This window comes from Phocoena sinus, chromosome 1 (genome assembly GCF_008692025.1).
Source record: "Phocoena sinus isolate mPhoSin1 chromosome 1, mPhoSin1.pri, whole genome shotgun sequence".
Lineage (NCBI taxonomy): Eukaryota > Metazoa > Chordata > Mammalia > Artiodactyla > Phocoenidae > Phocoena > Phocoena sinus.
This window is the reverse complement of record NC_045763.1, coordinates 110,747,191-110,768,514: the sequence shown is the minus strand read 5'-3', so window position 1 is coordinate 110,768,514 and position 21,324 is coordinate 110,747,191. Positions and strand designations below refer to the sequence as shown.

At 40.3% G+C, this 21,324-nt stretch overlaps 1 protein-coding gene across 4 annotated transcripts in view; it reads left to right on the top strand.

Moving 5' to 3' along the window:
- The first annotated feature begins 1,985 nt into the window (after positions 1-1,985).
- The window catches only part of POGZ (pogo transposable element derived with ZNF domain), a 48,050-nt gene continuing 28,711 nt past the window's right edge, over positions 1,986-21,324 (top strand). For 2 of the 4 annotated variants that reach the window (XM_032635493.1, XM_032635483.1), the window contains exons 1-3: positions 1,986-2,324; positions 19,254-19,378; positions 20,363-20,521. In XM_032635493.1, coding sequence (XP_032491384.1) covers positions 19,255-19,378; positions 20,363-20,521 — 283 coding nt within the window. In that variant the 5' untranslated portion in view covers positions 1,986-2,324; position 19,254. The remainder of the gene's footprint in view (positions 2,325-19,253; positions 19,379-20,362; positions 20,522-21,324) is intronic. The other 2 variants (XM_032635510.1, XM_032635502.1) reach the window with 2 other exon arrangements.

Here is a 21,324-nt window from a genome sequence, read left to right as displayed (position 1 = left end):
GTGATGTTTCTACTACTCCCTTTGAGAGATGTTTCCCATCCCTCTTGAATCGAAGTGGGCCTGTAACTGTGGTGGAGGTGATGCTATGTGACATCTGAGGCTAGGTCACAAAAAGCCAGACAACTTCTGCCTGGTCCTCTTGGGGCACTAAACCTTGGAACTCAGTCACTATAATATGAGGAAGCCTAGGCCACATGGAGAGGCCAACAGCTCACTGTTTTGACCAACAGTCCCAGCTTCAGTCCAAGCCAACAGTCATCATCAACTTCTAGACTTTTGAGGAAGCCTTTGAGATGACTTCATCCTCAGCCACTGCATGAGACTCCAAGTGAGAACTGTTTAGCTTAGTCTAATCACCTCCCAGAACCGTGAGAGATAATAATAAAATTGTTGTGCTAACCCACCAAGTTTTGGGACCATTTGTTATTCTGTAATAGATATTGGAACAATTTATGTGTATATTGTATGTCTCTCCTCACTAGAGTATAAGTTTCATGAATTCAGGGACTTTGTTTTCTTTGTCCTTGCATTCCCAGCATCTAGAACAGTGCCTGGCATATAGCAAGTACTCAATAAATATTTGTTGAATAAATGAATACATGCATGATGCATTTTCAGTATGGTATGCTAATGGTGATTGGTCAGTGGTAGATGGTACAATCTGCTGGGCTAGAGCTCATTGGCAGAGAGCATAAGCTGGCACTTAGAGCATGCCAAAATATTTTTCACCAAGAATATTTCAGAGGTAAATGACATTATAATGAATTGAATTATTGCAGGAAAGCATAAAATAGGATTAGAGCTTCATGCAGAATGTCTTTGGATGATTGATTCCATAATCCCAGCATGGGCTTTTCCAGATCGGGTCTGGAACGGTTTCAGAAGAATTTTCAGAAGGCTCAGTGGTTCTTCCAATTCAAGCAATAAAGTTCTTCCTAAGAATGACTAGTTGAAATCCTTCTCGTGTTTTTGAGATGTATGAAATGGGATGATGAAAATGGGTGGTGGTATGTGCATGCCCACGGGTGCACAATTTGGAATGCTTACCTCCACTGCCTATTTTCATCGTCTGGTGGTTTGGAGTGTGTACCTAGAGAAGGAATAAATGTGGTTGTGCATCTCCCCAGTCTTGCACCAAGTACCTTGACTTAGCATTTGGTTTGGAGCAAATATTTGTGTATTGCTTAAAGAGCAACAATATCCTCAAATATCTAAGGAAAATACTAAAATTTTATCATCACTTCAGGAGGTAATAAAGGAAAAACTTTCTTAGTTACTTGGAAAAGAGGTTAGTTTTTGTTTGAGGAAAAATAACAGGAGGATAGTCTTTAATGGACAGAGCAATTTCTTTGTGCCAGTCCGTCTCAGCCTTGATTGGAGCAAAAAGCACGATTGTGGAGTCTACAGTTTCTTTGAATTGAAGATCTCTGCTGAGTCTATTCATCTCAAAAAAGTTTCCATACATGAACTACCTTAATAAGCAATCATGTGTGACTTCCTTCCAGAATCCAGAAGGGTTCAGGGTAAAAATGGCTTTTAAAAGTTCTTCACTTAAAGCTACCTGACCGAATGTCTCTTGAAGAAGAACGAGTGCCATTTTGATGCCTTTGTTCCAATATCAGTCGTTGGTGCCATTGGGCCTCACCATCTGGCCTGTGGCATGAGGTTCCCCTTTTGATTAGGTATAAGCCTTGAGTGGAAAGTGTGGAGATGCCCAAAATTTCCTTGGAAAGTCCAGGGAAGTATTTTCTTTGCAAATCCCATCTTTCTCACCAAAATTTAGATATTGCTTCTGGGCTAATTATTTTTCATTTCATTTTTAAAAATTATTTATTTATTTATTTATTTATTTGCAGGCCCTGACAAACTTGACTAGAAAAGAAGCCCGGGCAGGGGTTAGGATGAGCACAGCACATGACGTGCCACGCGCTTCAACCAATTGAAAAACCACGAAAGGGGGAGGGCGGAAGTGACGAGCCGTATCCCTCCGCGGGGCGAGAGGGTCGGTGGGGGGAGTCGGCGTCTCTCTCCCCCGCGCCAGCTCCCGTACACGGAGCCGCATTCCTTGGCCCCCCCCGCCCCCCTCCCTCGGGGCCCCCCCGCCCCCCTCGGGAAAAAAATCCACCCCAAATCACTCGAACCCGAGGGAGGTTTCCTTTCACCCTCGGGAGACGCGCTTTCAACGGTTCCCTCTTCTCCGTCTCCCCCCAAGCCCCCGTCCCCTCCCCTGCTCCCACCCCCTTCTGCCGGCGCCGGGTGCAAGGTCCCTTTAAGGCGACGGCGCCTTCCTCGGGTCAGACTACCGGCGGCGACGACCACGGGAGGTGAGTGAGTGAGCGAGCTTTCTCTCTCCCCACCCCCCCTTCTCCCGGGGGTTCCGTTATCTTTTCGCTCGGCGAGGCGTTCCGAGGCGAGACAATGAGAGGGGGATGGGGCGGGAGCGCGAGGGGTGGGGGCGGGGGCCCGGTGGCGCGCGCCCCCGCCCCCCTCGAGTGGCGGCGCGGCCCGCGGCGGCGGGCGTGGGGTGCGGCGCGCGAGCGCGTGTGTGAGTGCGTGCGCCCCGGGAGCCGCGCGGCGGGCCGGGCAGGCCCTTGTCTGCCTGCCTGCCGCCCCCGGCGCCTGCAGCGGCGCGCGCGCGCGCACTCGCGGTCCACGGCCCCGCACACACCCGACGTCCACACGCACACCCGGCGCGAGGCGTCTCGGAGGAGTGGGCGGGCGCGGGCGCGGGCGGCGGCCCGCTGGGGAAGAGGCGGGGGCGCGGGCGGCGGCGAGACGGCGGGGCGCGGCGGGAGGGGAGGGCGAGGCCGCGCTGGGGAGGCGGGCGGGAGGGGCCGTGGGCCGACGTCCCCCGGGGGTGGGGATGGTGCTCGGCCGTCCCCGCGCCACCCCCGCCGGGGAACGAGTGGGGCGCTCTTTTTGAGCGCGAGGAGGAGAATGAGTGATTGCTTAGTCTCTCCCTTGTGTTATGTAATCCCCGCTCGGTCGTATAGTACACCCGAAGCCTTAGTGCACCGCGGTTTACAAAGTCTCCTCCCCCGGCTCTAAAATTTTGGGGTGGCGCCGTGATTTATAAAATGGGATGTGGCGGAAAAAGCTTTATTTTCGTATGGTTATATCCTGCCGCGGTGGGCGCCATGTTTATCCCAGGGACTATTTTCTCTAGATTCTTAGCACCTTCTGAAAAGGAGTGATGTTGATCCACCTGCTTTCTCTTCATTCTGCGAGTTTTCCTGATTTCCTCTTCTGTCAGACGCGGGATTCTCTCAAATTGTTAATAATACTGGACGTTTCTCTCATTGTCTTGGATATTTTCAGCTCAGAAAAAGGTAGAGCTGGAAAGAGTAAGTCGTTTAGCCCAGATCTCTTTTTCGAGATGGAAATTGAGATACAGGTGTCCTATCGGAACAGCCGTCGTTCTGTTGCAGACTGTGGCCCAGCCCTCTACACTCTTTTAGAGACCTCCCACCGCAGCTCAAAACCCCACAGAAGTACAATTTTACTTTCAAAGGAATTTTCCCATCTAGATGAAGGGAAACGGCGGGGTCGGGGGGGCTGCTTCTTGGCGAACGACGTTGAATTTTGAGACCCCTTGCTTTTGGAAATGGGAATTGGACTTTGAACTACTTAAGCACAATCGTTCTTAACTTCGGGGTGCATAAAAAGTACCTTGCAGATCGCTAAAAGTGCGGTTTGGGGGGCCTCATCTCCAAGCTTTTTTGGATGGGATGGGGAGAGGGGTATCATCTCTACATTTTTAATCTGCAGTCCTTCAGCTGAGACTGATTAGGGTAACCACCATATTGAGTTTTTGATCCAGCATAAAGGTGCTCAGACTATAATCTTCGAACAATTAAGTGGCAATCTATGCCCTTGATTTCCTTCCCCTTTCGTATATTATGGTTATACCGTACCAGCTATGCTGATGTGTCTCAAACTAAAGGAACTAACAGAATGAAGACTCTTGGGATGAACAGAATTTTGTTAGTTTCCACCCCCACCTTGAACCAGTGGTATAATCTAGAAAAGCAGTTCCCAGAATGTGGTCTGCTGACCCCTGGGAATCCCCTCAGGCCCATTCAGGAGAGCTTCGAGGTCATAACTGTTTTAAAAGTGATACTGAGACACTGTTTATCTTTTTCACTGACATTTGCACTTATCCAAAAGCAACACTTGATAAAACTACTGCAGGAAACTCTATACTTACTTGAGAATGTCCTTGATGAAGCAGTAAAAATAATTAGTTTTATTAAATTTCAGCCCTTTAGTACATGTCTTTTTAATTTATAAGAATCTATGACCAAATGGGAAGTGTGCTTGAAGCACTTAACACCGCCTGCTGAGGTTTTAGTTGTGAGTTACTTGTTTCCTGGAACAGCATTTTTACTTGAAAGAACGACTGATAAACTACAGTTTTTAACACTTGAGTGTTTGTAGATATTTTCTTGAAAAAAGTGTGAGCTTGTCACTTCAAGGAAAACGATAGTATTTGTTCCCAGTGATAAAAATTTGAGAGTGAAAATTAGAATTTTTAAAAAGTTGATACCTCAACAACTTCCTGGTACTTGAAAGACTTTTCTTATAACGTCAGTTTTAATGACTATGTTTTTTTATATTGTATGATGAAATGTGTCAATAGTTGGAAGATAAAGATTTCAGTAAATCTGTATTTTCCAAATGACCATTGCATGAAGTTTGAAAGTCACCATGAGTAAGAAATCATTTCAAAATTTAAGGTACATCAATGGATTTTAACATAACATTCATTGACAGGGTTTCAGATTCCAAGATGCAGCTATCCTTTAAGAAACTATCATTTGTCTAGTTTTAGTACTATCAATATACAAGCTATCTGAAAAGGTTTTTAGAATACTTTTCCCTTTTTCTATCTGTGTGACAGCAGATCTTTGCTATATACTTAACCAAAACAACATAGAACCACAGACTGAATGCAGAAGCAGTTATGAGAATCAAACTCTTCTATTAACCTAGACATGAAAGATTTGCAAAAATGTAAAACAACGTTATTTCACTCTTTGGGGGAAAAATAGTAATTTTTAATTGAAAATGTTATTTAAGTTAACAGGTAATGGGTTTGTTTTTGAATATACTGATAAGTATTTACATTTTTTACGTTTTAATTTCTAATGTAAATATCAAAAGGTAAAGTCCACATAAAAAAAAGCTCTTTGGGATCCTTAATAATTTTAAGAATGTAAAGGGGTCCCGAGACCAAAAACTGGGTCTTTCCTGTCCTTCTCCTTAAATCATCCAAATCTGTCTCCCTATAGAAACTTCCGGAGAATTCAGAAATGTTGGAGTTAATAATGGAAGAGGCAATGACTTGGGGAAGAATTCCAGAGCAAAAAAAGCTTAGTAAATATCCCAGCCAGGATTCAAACTAGCTGTAACCTAGGGCAAGTTACTTGAACTCTCTAAACCTCGTTTTGACCTTATCTATAAAATGTATTACTTAGGGTATATAGTGAGAATTAATTGTGATAATGAATGTAAAGTGCATAATGCCTGTTATTAGATCATAGTAAAATAAAATGTATTCCAGATAATGTTTCAGTCTTTATTCTCCATATATGTCTTTTGGTTGAAAGTGGAGATTTCAGATTTAAATTACAAACCCTAGAGCTGGTGGTGTCTTTGTCATAATATCAGTATGGTAAGACTTTGATGGATTCTTTGGCAGTCTGGTTTGTGATAATAAGCCATATCCACAAAAACGTATTTTTACATGTAACTCCAGAGGAGAGGAGAAAGGACTAATGTTTTGCTAGTATTTGGCAGAGTTAAATGAAATTGAGTAGAAATGGAATTTAGACAACATACAACTGTCAGTGAAGAAGAACTTTTCTTGGGAGAAGAACTGAATATTGTACCCTTTAAAAATAGGAAACTTAGGGCTTCCCTGGTGGCGCAGTGGTTGAGAGTCCGCCTGCCGATGCAGGGGACACGGGTTCGTGCCCCGGTCTGGGAGGATCCCACATGCCGCGGAGCGGCTGGGCCCGTGAGCCATGGCCGCTGAGCCTGCGCATCCGGAGCCTGTGCTCCGCAACGGGAGAGGCCACAACAGTGAGAGGCCCGCATACCGCGGGGGGGGGGGGGGGGGGGGGGGGGGGGGGGGGGAAAAGGAAACTTAACTGCTCACTTTAGTTGTTGTTTTAGTAAAGAACCCATAATGAATATATTTGGGTTCTTCTTGATAGGAGATTTGCTCTCAGATAAGTGGAAAGTATTTTATGTTTGAGAATATTAGGCAGATTATTAAGACTATTTAAGAACCCATTGTGAATATTATATGTAAGGTTCTACAGCAGTTACTGTGAGCGACAAAATGGGCCATACGGAAGACTGGGTAAATAAATGCTTCTTATTACAAGTTTAACAATAATTAGTTTTATAGCCATACTAAGTATTCAGCCCTGTAGGTTTTCTGGAATTAATCCCTTTTAAAGTCAAAAATTGAAGTAACTTGAATACAGATTTTTTTGAGGATTATTATTGTTTATTTCTAACTCAGGAGCAAGAGTATTCTTAAATTTGTTGTTTAAGACATTTTTTCTGTTCCAAATGTTCTTTTTATCTTGATTTATGTATGAGTGGGTATGCGCTAGCAGTGAATTGAAAATGTTAGATACTGAATTCTTCATTCCTGGAGTTTACTTTAGAGCTGTAAAAGAACCAGACAAATTAAAGGAATTCAGCGCTTCAAGAGCCAAATCTGTCTGGAGAGTTTTGGTAGAAAACATGTTTTCCTAATCTTATTTGAGGTGAAGATAGGTAGACATTTCTGCCCATTAAATACTTCAGAGGTAGACTGACAGTTGTAACTGAGGGATTCTTTTTGCTGCTTTTAAATAAGATTGTATAAAGAGTCTCTTTGTATCTTGCTTTTCAGTTATTTAGGCTTTTACTGACTAGCTGATTTTATAGGACCTGAGTATAAGGTAGACTGCCATATTTGCCAGCATTTAAGATACAATTCAGTCCTCCCTAGAAAGGTATGTATCTGGTACACCCATATTATGGATGGAAAAATGAATGCCAAAGACTTAAAGACTGTGGGAATCACTAACAGTCCCGTGTGAGTTGCAGTGTTGAGTAAAACCTACTGAGTGCACGAAAATCATGTTACCAGTGTAATTACTGCTACAAAATACAGAAACCAGATAGGTTACCAAGATGTCAGATAATCATGATGCGTTGATTCATGGAAGACGGCAGTGTTCATCTCATCTTACAGTACCTCCTTGGTAACCTGTATAACTCAACTTCGATTTATTTTTTCTGACATTTAATTATGGTGCAACATCTTTAGAAATGTGTATATTATAATCTATGTGAAGATTGCTCCTAGAAATGAGAACAAGTTAACAGAAAATTCAACCCATGAGGCTACCAGTTTGATTTAGTAAATGGCAAAAAGAAAATGGCAGAATATAGTAGAACAAAATATCACAACCAAGATATGAGTAGGTAGTTATTCCCCATTACTTGTTTTCTTTTCTTTTTCAAATTTCAGCTTTATTGAGGTGTAATTGACGTATAAAATTGTATGATGTTAAACTGTACATCATGGTGATTTCATATACATAAATATTGTGAAAGGATTCCCCCCATTCAGTTAATTAACACATCCATCACCTCACATATTTATCTTGTGTGTATGTGAACATTCTACTCTTTTAGCAAATATCAATTATAGTGTTATCAACTATAGCCACCATATTTTATGTTAGATTCCCAGACCTTGTTCCTCTGATCCCCCCAACTTTTTATTTTAAGAAAATTTCATGCATGTAAAAAAGGTGAAAGAATACTACAAGGAGTATCTACAATGAACCCACCACCTAGACACAACGATTTTTTTTCATAAATTTATCCATTTATTTTTGGCTGCGTTGGGTCTTCGTTGCTGCATGCGGGCTTTCTCTAGTTGTGGTGAGCGGGGGCTACTCTTCACTGCGGAGCGGGGGCGTCTCTTGTTGCGGAGCACAGGCTCTAGGCGCACGGGCTTCAGTACTTATGGCTCGTAGGCTCTAGAGCACAGGCTCAGTAGTTGTAGTACACAGGCTTAGTTGCTCTGTGGCATGTGGGATCTTTCCGGACCAGGGCTGGAGCCCACATCCTCTGGATTGGCAGGCGGATTCTTAACCAACAGTGCCACCAGGGAAGTCCCGACACAACCATTTTTCATGTTGGCATATTTGATGTCTGTAAGAAAACGCCAAAATATATATTTGCTGAACCACCTGAAAGTCACAGTCATGATACTTCCATGCATTTGCTAAGAATAAATATGTTCTCCTACATAACTCTAATACCACTATTCTTTCTAAGAAAATTAAAAATAATTTCCAAATATCGTCTTGTATCTAGTCTATATTCAAATGTTCCGGTTCTCCCCAATATGTCATTTATAGCTTTTTTATGAACCAGAATCCAGTAAAGGTTTACATGTTGCATTTTGTTACATTGCTTTAGTTTCTTTCAGTCTGGTTTAGTCTTCTCACTCTGTGTGTGGGCATGCACGTATATATACATGGGTGTGTGAGATTGACATTTTTAAACTGTTAGTAGTTTTATAAAATATTCCATATTCTGCACTTGTCTTATTTCCTTTTAAAATGTCCCACTTTTTGGATTTATCTCATTATTTCCTTGAGGTGCTACTTAACTTATTCCTCTACTGCTGTATTTCCTAAAAACTGGAAGTTAAAATATAAGTGCTTGGTTTGATTCAGGTTAAACATTATTGTTAATAGCTTTTGTTTGTTTACAAAAGAATAAGCCACTGACGACAGAGTTTGTATTATTGGCTAACATTTTTCTGTTTAAACTTATTACTGTCATAACTTTTGGCTTTGAGACATAGAGCTACTTCCGTAATTTTAAGTTTAAGCACAACAATAGGACTTTGAGAAGGACCACAGAAATAAGTTTGCATCGTGTCATTTTGGTTCACTGCCCTCTGAGAAAATGATTGGAAAGTTGAAGAGGCAATAAGAGCTGATATATTTAGCAAAAGCAACCCACAGAGGAATAGTAAAGGGGTGAAAACCAGAAATTTTAGAAATGGAGATTTTGGGACTTTGGGAAATTATTTTCACCAAGATTATTTACCAGTTAATACTGATAGTAACCATAAATTTACAGAACTAACATCATAATGCTAAAGTTTTATAAGGAGAAATTATGTACCTAGGCAGGAACAAGTTTCACAGGTAGATCATTATAGGGTGAAACAAACTAGTTGTATATGAGTTTTATAAAAATGTTTTTACTGTGTTAAGATGTAACCGTTTGAACAATTCATAGGGATCTTGTTCTCATCTTTTCTGTTGCAGAGAGGATAAATTATTTTAAAAAGAAATGAGAAAATTAACATAACATTGTAAGTCAACTGTATTTCAATTTAAAAAAAGAGAAATGAGAGTTCTTTATGCATAGGACGTTGGATGATTTTTAAAAAAATTTTCCCCTTCAGAACATGGATTCAGTTTGATCAGGGTTTCTCAGTCTTGGCACTATTAACATTTTGTGCCAGATATGTCCCCGTCTGTCTCGTGCATTGTAGGATGTTTAGTAGCACCCCTGGCCACTTGCCACTAGATAGATGCCAGTAGCACCCTTCCCCAACCCCACCCCTAGTTATGACTACCAAAAATGTCTCCAGACATTGCCATATGTCTTCTGGGGGCAGATTATCCCTGTTTGAGTATTACTGAGTTGGATAAAAGCCACTGGCATATGTGGATTCCTTAATGATCTAGGTTTCCCTTTATATAACCTATGTACAGACTTTGAACACAGTTCCCTTCTGCAGATATGCTGCACAGCTTGGACTGTGCTTAGTATATGTTGGAGAACACTGGAATATGATGACATTTTTTAGCTCTATTGGAAATTTTGTTGAAGCTAGAAATGAGCTCTTCATTTGTAAGGTGTGGGTCTTTTGCTTTATCTCATCCCCCTCCCATCTCCCAGTTTGCTTGGAAAAGAACCTTATTAGCTATGTGTTATGGGTAAAGTTTTTGTTAGGAGTAGTTGATAAATTTGATATTTTTGAGGTGATGTGTTTACATCTTGGCATTCAAGAAAAGACAGTCTTTAAAAAAATAGTTACTGGGGACTATATTCAATATTTTGTAATAACCTGTAAGGGAAAAGAATCTGAAAAAGAATATATATATATTATACATATGTATATTACATCCATATATATTTTATATATATGTCTGTATAACTGAATCACTTTACTGACACAACATTGTAAATCAGTTGTACTTCAGTTTAATAAATAAGAAAGACATGGTTCCTGCCCTCTCAAATATTTCAGTCTAGTAGTTAAGGGAAGAATGTTAAATTGAGTATCTTATATGTTAGGTAAATATGAATATTCCTGTTGTTTCAGAGTATCAGCTGAGGGCCCCAAACTAAGAGTCATAGGAGCTAAGCAACCCCACATTATAAAGTATGTTACGGGGACTTCCCTGGCAGTCCAGTGGTTAAGACTCCATGCTTCCAATGCAGGGGGCGTGGATTCGATCCCTGGTCAGGGAACTAAGATCTTGCATGCCCTGTGGCATGACAATAAATAGATAGATAGATAGTAAGTTACAAGACCATCTCTGCAGGACTTGTAAATTGGGTAAGTCAGAAGCTACTTAGGCTAGTGTTTGGAAAATTCGCCATTTCTTTGGAAGTTAAACATACACTTATCCTGTGGCCCAGAAATTCCTCTCCTAGTTATTTATCCAAAATAATGAAAACATATGCACATACAAAGACTTGTGCCCAAATGTTCATAGCAGGTTTATTCATAATAGCCTGAAAAATTGAAAACAACTATCTGTCAACATGTGGATGGATAGTTTATCCATAAATGGAGCACTACTCAGTAATAAAAAATGAACAAACTACTGAAAAATGCAACAAAACATAGATGATTATGTTAAGGTAATGAAGGCAGCCTCAAAAAAAGTTACTTGCTAAAGGGCTTGGTTAAACTACGTGCTGTGTCCTCTTTGTTAATCTTTGATCTTAAAAAAATTTTTTTTAACTATATGTAAATTCTGCATATAGAATTTATAGGGAAAGGTTGGAAAAAGAGTGGAAGTAATGAGAATTAGTTAGTAAAGTTTAAAAGATTGAAACATCTCCAGTAAGAATCTCAGGAGAAAATAGAAGTTTGTTTTAAGTTTCTAAGACAAGTCTTATATGTAGATTTGGAATTTTTCTGCCAAATGACATAGAAGCGAAATTGAAGGTAGCTGACTAATAGTTGGGGGTTGATATGGAGATAATTTTATGTTTAAAATGAGCAGAGGGACATCCCTGGTGGTCCAGTGGTTAAGAGTCCGCCTTCCAATGCATGGGATGTGGGTTCGATCCCTGGTCCGGGAACTAAGATCCCACATGCTGCAGAGCAGCTAAGCCTGTGCACTCTAGAGCCTGCGTGCATCACAGCTAGAGAGCCCATGTGCCGCAACTACTGAGCCCACACACTCTAGAGCCCTCACGCCGCAACTAGAGAGAAGCCCATGTGCCGCAACAAAAGATCCTGCGTGCTGCAACTAAGACCCGACGCAGCCAAATAATTTTTTTTTTTTTTTAATCAGCAGAGAAGTCACTAGCATCTAGACTGTGATCTTGGAATATCATTCCACACCAAAAGGAATCAGGGCTCCTTAGAGAAATGGCTGAATCAGGGGCAAGAATGTGTGAGATGAACCTGAAACTTACAGCCAGGATTTTATCAAACACAAGGGTTGTGTCAGAAGGACTCAGGAGCTAACTGAGAAGTTCCCAGTAGCCAAACTAGGACACTTGAGTATCAATAAGGATAACTGCAGTGGATCAAAACATATCAAATATGTTTAAATTGATGTGTCATATGATGTGATATAATGATAGTTTAAGAACAAGCTTATTGGACTTCCCTGGTGGCGCAGTGGTTAAGAATCCGCCTGCCAATGCAGGGGACACGGGTTCGAGCCCCGGTCCAGGAGGATCCCACATGCCACGGAGCAACTAAGCCCGTCTGCCACAACTGCTGAGCCTGCGCTCTATAGTCCACGAGCCACAACTACTGAGCCTGCGTGCCACAGCTACTGAAGCCTGTGCATCCAGAGCCTGTGCTCTGCAACAAGAGAAGCCATCGCAAGAAGTCTGTGCACCGCGATAAAGAGTAGCCCCGGCTCACCGCAACTAGAGAAAGCTTGCGTGCAGCAACAAAGACCCAACATAGCCAAAAATAAAATTAATTAATTAATTAATTTTTAAAAAAAGAGCAACCTCATTGGTCACTTTGAGGAAGTGCTAGTAAAACAGATCATTATTTTGAAAACTGGTAAATAAAGGGAAAGAAGCAAGATGGAAAGAGTCGAGACTTTTACTATATGAACTGCACCACTGGGTAACCAAATAGTAGATATGTTTTGTTTTTTTTTTTTAAATCAAGGTGTTTCAGTTAATAAATGAAAAGGGAATGATAGATTTAGAATGACTAGATCAAGGCATTGAGCCTGGATGGAAGGATTCCTGTTGGAAGAAAATCCTGCCCTTGTGAGTAGTCTTGGGGTAAAAAAAATGTTAAACTTGTATCTAATCATGTCTGTAGATCCAGCTGTCAATTTCAGGATATACAGAGGCCAGAGGCATATATTAAATGCCATGTGTATGTAATCAACAATATCCAGACTGTAGAAATTGCAAGAGGTGACCTGGTTCTTCAACTGATAAATTACAAGGTGGGGGGAAAAAGATGAAGGAAGATCTATAAATTAAAAGAGACCTGGGCTTCCCTGGTGGTGCAGTGGTTGAGAGTCCACCTGCCGATGCAGGGAACACAGGTTCGTGCCCTGGTCTGGGAAGATCCCACATGCCACGGAGCGGCTAGGCCCCTGAGCCATGGCCACTGAGCCTGCGCATCTGGAGCCTGTGCTCCACAACGGGAGAGGCCACAACAGTGAGAGGCCCGCGTACTGCAAAAAAAAAAAGAGAGAGACCTAAGAAACTTATCAAATAATCATAATATGTGGACCTTATTTGAATCTGAACCAAACAAACTTTAAGAAATATGGTATTTAGTTAAGACATCGAAGCAACCTAAATGTCTATCAGCAGAGGAATGGGTAAAGAAGATGTGGTACATGTATACAGTGGAATATTACTCAGCCATAAAAAAGAATGAAATAATGCCATTTGCAGCAACATGCATGGACCGGGAGATTATCATACTAAGTGAAGTAAGTCAGAGAAAGACAAATATGTGATATCACTTATTTGTGGAATCTAAAAAATGATACAAATGAACTTACTTACAAAACAGAAGCAGACTCACAGACTTCAAGAACAAATTTATGGTTACCAAAGGAGAAAGGTAGGGGGAGGGATAAATTAGGGGTTTGGGATTAACATACACACACTACTATATATAAAACAGATAATCAACAAAGACCTACTATATAGCACAGGAAACTACTCAGTATTCTATAATAACCTATATGGGAAAATAATCTGAAAAGAAATGGATATATGAATATGTATAACTGAACCACTGCTGTACACCTGAAACTAACACAGTATTGTATATTAGCTATATTCCAATATAAAATAAATTTAAAAAGAAATAAGGCGTTTGAGAGAATTTGAGATTTCAGTGTTGACTAGATATTTGATATTGAGACTATAAATCTTTTAGGCATATTAATGGTACTATGATTTATTTATTTATTTTAAAATTTGGCCATGCAGCTTGCGGGATCTCAGTTCCCCAACCAGGGATCAGACCCGGCCCCAGCAGTGAAAGCACTGTGTCCTAACCACTGGCTGACCAAGGAATTCTCTATGATTTTTTTGGTACATGATCTTTTCAAGTCCTTATCTTTTAGAGCTACATAATAAAATATTTATAAATATGATATTAGAGATTAGTTTCAAAATAATATGAAGAAGAGAGGACATAGATGAAACAAGATTGGTTGATAATTTTTGAAGCTGGGTGATGGATACATGTCTACTTTTTTTTTTTTTTTTTTTTGCGGTATGCGGGTCTCTCACTGTTGTGGCCTCTCCCACTGCGGAGCACAGGCTCTGGATGCGCAGTCTCAGTGGCCATGGCTCACGGGCCCAGCCACTTCGCGGCATGTGGGATCTTCCCGGACCGGGGCACAAGCCCGTGTCCCCTGCATCGGCAGGTGGACTCTCAACCACTGCGCCACCTGGGAATCCCCATGTCTACTCTTGTATATAATTTTTTTTTTTTGGCCCCAATCAAGGATCAAACCCAGGCCCCCTGAAGTGGAAGCATGGAGTCCTAACCACTGGACTGCCAGGGAATTCCCTACTCTTGTATATAATTAAAATTGATATCTCATTTTAGGAATAGCAGAAAAGGAATCACTACAGTCTTGATTCAGAGGTTCATAGTTGTAATATGATGAAAGTTTGCCCCTTTACTTGGTTACAGTATATGATTCTCAAATTTACTACCTGTGCAAGTTTTCCTCTTGATGTAGCATGGTGTTCCCTATGTGCTGGCTTTTAATTTCTGAAATTCAGGTTTTTACCTGGCACTTTTTCAGAAGAAATGAAAATGTCCCAAAACTGAGTAAGGATTGAAGCTCAATGTAAGATTTTTGGTTTTGTTATTTATTTATTCGGCTGCATCTGGTCTTAGTTGCGGTTCGTGGGATCTTTCCTTGTGGCCTGCAAGTTTCTCTCTAGTTGTGGTGTGCGGGCTCTAGAGTGTGCAGCCTCAGTAGTTGTGGTGCATGGGCTGTAGAGCATGAGGGCTTAGTAGTTGCAGCTGCGGGCTTAGTTGCCTTGTGGCATGTGGGATCTTAGTACCCTGTCCAGGGATCAAACCTGCGTCCCCTACATTGGAAGCTGGATTCTTTTTTTTTCTTAATAAATTTATTTATTTTATTCATTTTATTTTTGGCTGTGTTGGGTCTTCGTTGCTGCGTGCAGGCTTTCTCTAGTTGCTGTGAGCAGGGGCTACTCTTCGTTGCAGCGCGTGGGCTCCTCATTGCGGTGGCTTCCTTGTTGCGGAGCACGGGCTTTAGGTACACGGGCTTCAGTAGTTGTGGCACGTGGGCTCAGTAGTTGTGGCTCATGGGTTCTAGAGCGCAGGCTCAGTAGTTGAGGCGCACAGGCTTAGTTGATCCGCGGCATGTGGGATCTTCCTGGACCAGGACTCGAACCCGTGTCCCCTGCATTGGCAGGCGGATTCTTAACCACTGGACCACCAAGGAAGTCATTGTTTGTTTTTGCATGTGAGATGTATTCCAAGCCTATGAGTACATTTATCCTTTATAGCAAAATAATAGGGTAGAGAGGGGAAAATTCCAGATTTTTCTTTTTCTTGTGAGAAATTAAGTTGAAGGTTTGGTGTAGAAAGAAGTTAAACATGAGTAGACTGATAGTTTGGGAAGATTTACCTATTTAGTAATTCCTATCTTCTTTGATCAAATATAGTTGAAAGGTGGTTATAGGCCATGGATCACTTGGAATACCGCAGAGAAAGATGGTGTTCCTTGAGCATCTTGGTAGAGATATTAAATAAAGCATTTCATTATATTAATGAAGATTCCTTTTTGATAGCTGGAAAACTACTGAAGGGTGCTAAATTTGCATTTTTTAATTTTAAAGTTTATAAGGAATTTAATTCAGGTTGATACCTCTATTGTGGTATGGCCCATCTTTTCAACAGAGTTAATTCTTTGACCCTGAGCTATACGTGCTGAAATGAAAGGAATGATCACATTCTGAGATAGAAGAGGCTAGATCAGAAACAAGGACTGTTTGGAAAACTTGGTTTCAGTGTCTTTCAGAGATGTTTTGCTGTGAGTCATAAAATATGCTCAGTCAGCAGATTTATTATTTTTGAGTTGTCAGACCTTGTTGGTTAACTGTCTTCTCCATTATAAAAACCTTGAAAAATATTTTCTAAGTGTAATTTTCTTTCCATTTTGAATCTTTTAATTTACATTGGTTGTCTTGGCAGAGCTTATATCTGAGGAGTTATTTTTCTTTCTCACTTGGTCAAAAGTAGTTAGGACATAAACATTCTTCTTTGCCATCGTTTCACATCTGCCTTTTCCACTCTGTTTCTTAGAATACCTTGTTCATGGTAGGAATAACATAATTTGACTCCCGTCAGATGGAAGAATCTTTCATTATTTTTATTAGTCTTCATTGTTTGACAGGATAAAACGTGAACTAAGTCTTTTATGATACTATAAATAGTTGAGGTAAAGACCAGCCTTTGGATGTGCTATTAAAATATCCATAAGCATGACATTGAAAACCACAACTTAAATTCAGATAGCTCTGCTTATTCCCAAGGAAAGTTTTCTACAGATTGCTCAGCGTATGTATGGAGAGTTTGCTTGCAGCTGGTCACAGCTAAAAGAAGGTCCTTGAAAACCGTCCGTAGAGGTTATCCACAGTTTATATTCATTCTGCTGGATGTTTGATAGTATGCATTAATTGTCTGTTGGCTGTGGGCTCTAAGAAAGTTACACAGCAAACAAAGAACAATAGTATAAAATTAAGCAGTTAGAAAAGAGTTGTTTAGAATGTTACCTCTTTCAGTGAAACTAGACTGGAAAATACAAAAGTGTGTTGTGTAGTCTTGACCCAAAGAATGCCTTTGATATGGATTTGGCTTCTTTTTAATTCGGTTTCTGGCTAGCATTGTCTTTTGTATATGTAAATTAAATACAAAACTAAGAAAATTTAAGTTGACACTTTAGAGCTTTTTCTTACCCTGCTCATACCTTCTTTCCTTTGTGGTTTTGGTTTGGGAACACAGAAATAATTAAAATAGAATATTAGAGACCAATTAGAATCAAATGAAGCACTTTACCCATTAAAACTGTGGGCACATCTCCTTTATCCGTTCATCCGATGATGGGCACTTAGGTTGTTTCCATTTCCGGGCTATTGTAAATAGAGCTGCAATGAACATTTTGGTACATGACTCTATTTGATTTATGGTTTTCTCAGGGTATATGCCCAGTAGTGGGATTAGCTGGGTCATGTGGTAGTTCCATTTGTAGTTTTTTAAGGAACCTCCATACTGTTCTCCATAGTGGCTGAACCAATTCACATTCCCACCAGCAGTGCAGGAGTGTTCCCTTTTCTCCACACCGTCTCCAGCATTTATTGTTTCTAGATTTTTTGATGATGGCCATTCTGACTGATGTGAGATGATATCTCATTGTAGTTTTGATATACAATGGAATATTACCCAGCCATAAAAAGAAATGAAATTGAGCTATTTGTAATGAGGTGGATAGACCTAGAGTCTGTCATACAGAGTGAAGTAAGTCAGAAAGAGAAAGACAAATACCGTATGCTAACACATACATATGGAATTTAAGAAAAAAATGTCATGAAGAACCTAGGGGTAAGACAGGAATAAAGACACAGACCTACTGGAGAACGGACTTGAGGATATGGGGAGGGGGAAGGGTAAGCTGTGACAAAGCGAGAGAGAGGCATGGACATATATACACTACCAAACGTAAGGTAGATAGCTAGTGGGAAGCAGCCGCATAGCACAGGCATATTAATATTAGCTCGGTGCTTTGTGACCGCCTGGAGGGGTAGGATAGGGAGGGTGGGAGGGAGGGAGACGCAAGAGGGAAGAGATATGGGAACATATGTATATGTATAACTGATTCACTTTGTTATAAAGCATAAACTAACACACCACTGTAAAGCAATTATACCCCAATAAAGATGTTAAAAAAACAAAAAAAACTGTGGGCACTTGACTAGCCAACTTACTGCGGCATTGCTGGAATATTTTAAATTTTCAAGGGGACAACGCCATCTGTTGGGCATCTTGCAAAGTAATACTATCAAATTGTAGGGACCTAACTAAACACAAAGGTTAGGTTGGTTGTTTTGTTTTGGTTTTGCTTTTGGGGTGTGGTGAAAAAATTTCTGAGATACTAAGGGCACCGAGATCCTTGCCTTAAAAGTTTTGTTTGAACACTGAGCAGTAATGCTACTTCCATTCCAAGACAAAGAAATTGACTTTTAGTCAACTAATACTGGAGAGCAGCATAGTAATAATAACTCTTTATTTGCATTATAAAGATGAATGTAGTTTAAGCAGTGTTTAAGCAGTGTTTTCAAATTAAAGGCTGACTCCCAAAATCATGGAGTTTAAGGTAGTAGCAGGGTTGGAATTAGATTGTGACAAGTGAGTTTCTCACTTAAGTGCAAAAAAGCTCAGTAATCAAGATAAAATACTATTTTAATGTATCATTTTTATGCTATTATTTTTATTTTATTTACATTTAAATTTCACCAAACACAGAGCTCAAGTATATCCTGGCCCTTTGTTCAGATTCTTGAAACAAAGATAAATGGACAGACAGCTTTAAGGATGCAATGTATTTTACATTGCACAATATATTAAATGATTGGAGAAAATTTAGAGGGTGGTATAACTATATACCTTTATACATTTAGTAGCACAAATATAGGGACAAGCCATGCAATTGAGGAAAAACCCATTAAGGACTGAACAGAGAGGTCTTGGTTGCTGACAGAATCTCCCCTTGACTTCAGACTTGAGACAAACCAAGGAGTCTATCAGTATACAAAAACCACTGAGTTCAGAACGGTAACAACAGGATAGATATTAAGGAACTGGCTCTTGCCAGTTAGGATTGTGGGGGCCAGTCTGAAGCAAGCAGGGTTGGCTGGAGGCTGGAAATGTTGCAGCTCAAGTCCAGAATCAGTAGAACAGCAGTCTAGAGACAGAATGGTTAGCGCTTTCTTCAAAAATTCTCGGTTTTCCAAACAAGTTCCTAGGGTACTTTGCTCAAACAGCAAATGTATCATTTTTTAAAGCTCAATATTATTGCAAAAAATTTCATAATGAGCAAAATATCAATTTTAAATAAAGCAGGATCTGACCCTCCACTCGCATGATTCGCCTCACCCTAATCCCAGCCCTGGGTATTATAGATTAAATTTTCATAACCCTAATTATTAAATAATTTGCTGTGGACTCTTCCACATTAATTTTTTTTTTTCAAGAATAAAAGTTATACTTCTGGAACCTTGGAAATGGGGGGAGGTTAGGGGAAATGGTGGAGGGAGCACAAGGGAATAGGTTACCAATAGATTCAGGAATCTGATTCCATATTTTATATAAAACTATTTCTCCCATTCTGAGGTCAATATCTTATTCAATCTTCTTCTTCTTGTAGCATGGCGGACACCGACCTCTTTATGGAATGTGAGGAGGAGGAGTTGGAGCCATGGCAGAAAATCAGTGATGTCATTGAGGATTCTGTAGTTGAGGATTATAATTCAGTGGATAAAACTACTACAGGTAACAAAAATTCTTTTGCTCTTAGATCATTGTTACATTGACTGAATTGAATGGCATTTTTGTTAAAGTGTGAGGTGGAAGAAGACTTCAAGAATCCAGGGTTGCTTCACTGTGGCACTGGTGCTACCTTTTTCCGCCATGCTCTGGTCTGTAAGTGCTTTGGTTTCCTTGTACATAAGGCTAGAAACACATATTTAATAAATTGAAAACATTGAGAATTGGATTAACCAATGTTTATCAAACACATAAGCAATCCTCTTACCAAATGATGTATGAACAAGAATGCAAAGGTGTGTGTCAGTGCTCATTTATATACCCAGTCAAAAACAGGTTCCCATAGTCTTGGGGGGTTTTTTGTTTGTTTTACTTGAACTTGGTTTCCTTTGTGAGCTGAGCAGAATTCGCTTCGTGTCTGCCTCCATGGACAGTTTACAAACTTAGGCTTGTTAGCTTCTCTTTCAAAAAGGTGATGTTGCAGGGTCAAATTCTAGATTGCCCTGAATTCAGAAACTGAGTGGTAGTTCTTTTCCCCTCTAAATTGTATCTGTTGCTCTTTTAATTTTTTTTATCTTTCCTGCCTTGAGAACTGAAGATGGCATTGGTTTGGGCTGAAACAGGACAGTTCAGGGTCTTGTGGACAGCTTACTAATGCATGGTTATGAATACCAGTAGTGGAGATAATAAGCCTTTGAGTTCTAGAGGTTTGCTTGTGCTATATAAGCAAAACAGTAAAATCCGGGTTCAGTGAGCTCATAATCTAACTTAATTTACCAGGAAATGTGAGGCTAAGAAGAAGGCATTGTGTCTAATTTGTGGTGTGAGGGACACATAGGAGAAATCAGATGAACAGTTGGATTTACGAATAAAGCAGGAAAGTTTTTGGCTATAGAGACCCACAGTAAGATGAAAAGGGAAGATTAGAACAGTATCCTTTAGTGTCATCTGTCCCTGTCTCCAAGTGACTGTGCCTCCCCTTCCCCACAGTTTCTGTGAGCCAGCAGCCTGTCTCGGCTCCAGTGCCCATCGCTGCCCATGCTTCTGTTGCTGGGCACCTCTCTACATCCACCACCGTTAGTAGCAGCGGGGCACAGAACAGCGACAGTACAAAGAAGACTCTTGTCACACTAATTGCCAACAACAATGGTAAGTGGGATTATTGGGAACTTCTTCCTGGGCTAGAGGGGTGAGAGACTAAAAAAGGTCTTAGGAACAGCTGTACCTGTTCAGTTTTAGGTACTGATGTGGTTCTGCTGGTGTTGGAGTGAGTTTAGTCCTGATTCTCTGTTACGGAAGTAAGTGGTGCTGTTCCTTCTGATTTAGTGCTGAATCGATGCTAGTGTTTTCAAGTCAGAGGACAGCTGAGTCTTTTTGCTGATAATTTCTAGGAAAGAAAATGTAAACCCCAAATTCCTAACTATTAAAGAGATGTGGGGGGGGGGGTTGTTTGATTGTTTATGTTTTTTAATTAGAAGAGCCCCACTAGTCTGCTAAGAATTCTCCGAGGGCAGCTTTGTTCCATATTTTCTTTGGCAGATTCATTTGGTTATTGGTTCCTGGGTATGAAAAATAGGATAGGGTTGTTGTCTACCTGAAGAAATGGTGAAAGAGAAGTGGTTTTTAGTGAGTTTATTGACTAGAGAAGTTATATAGTATTGGTTTCTGTTTCATTTCTGATGACTGTTTTTACATTCTGAAAGTGAGTTACTGGCAAGTTATGTCTCAAGATTCATGTGTAGAATAAGCACCTTCATAGAATCATTGCATTGCTATAAAGGACTTATTTAATTCCTTTAGCTTTATTAATACAAGAATAATATATGCATTGTAGAAAAAGTGGACAGTAAAAAAAAAACAATTTTTAACTGTAATCTCACTACCTGGAGATAACCATTTGTAACTTACTCTGTACATATGTACTTTTATGTACATTTATATGCTATGTGCAG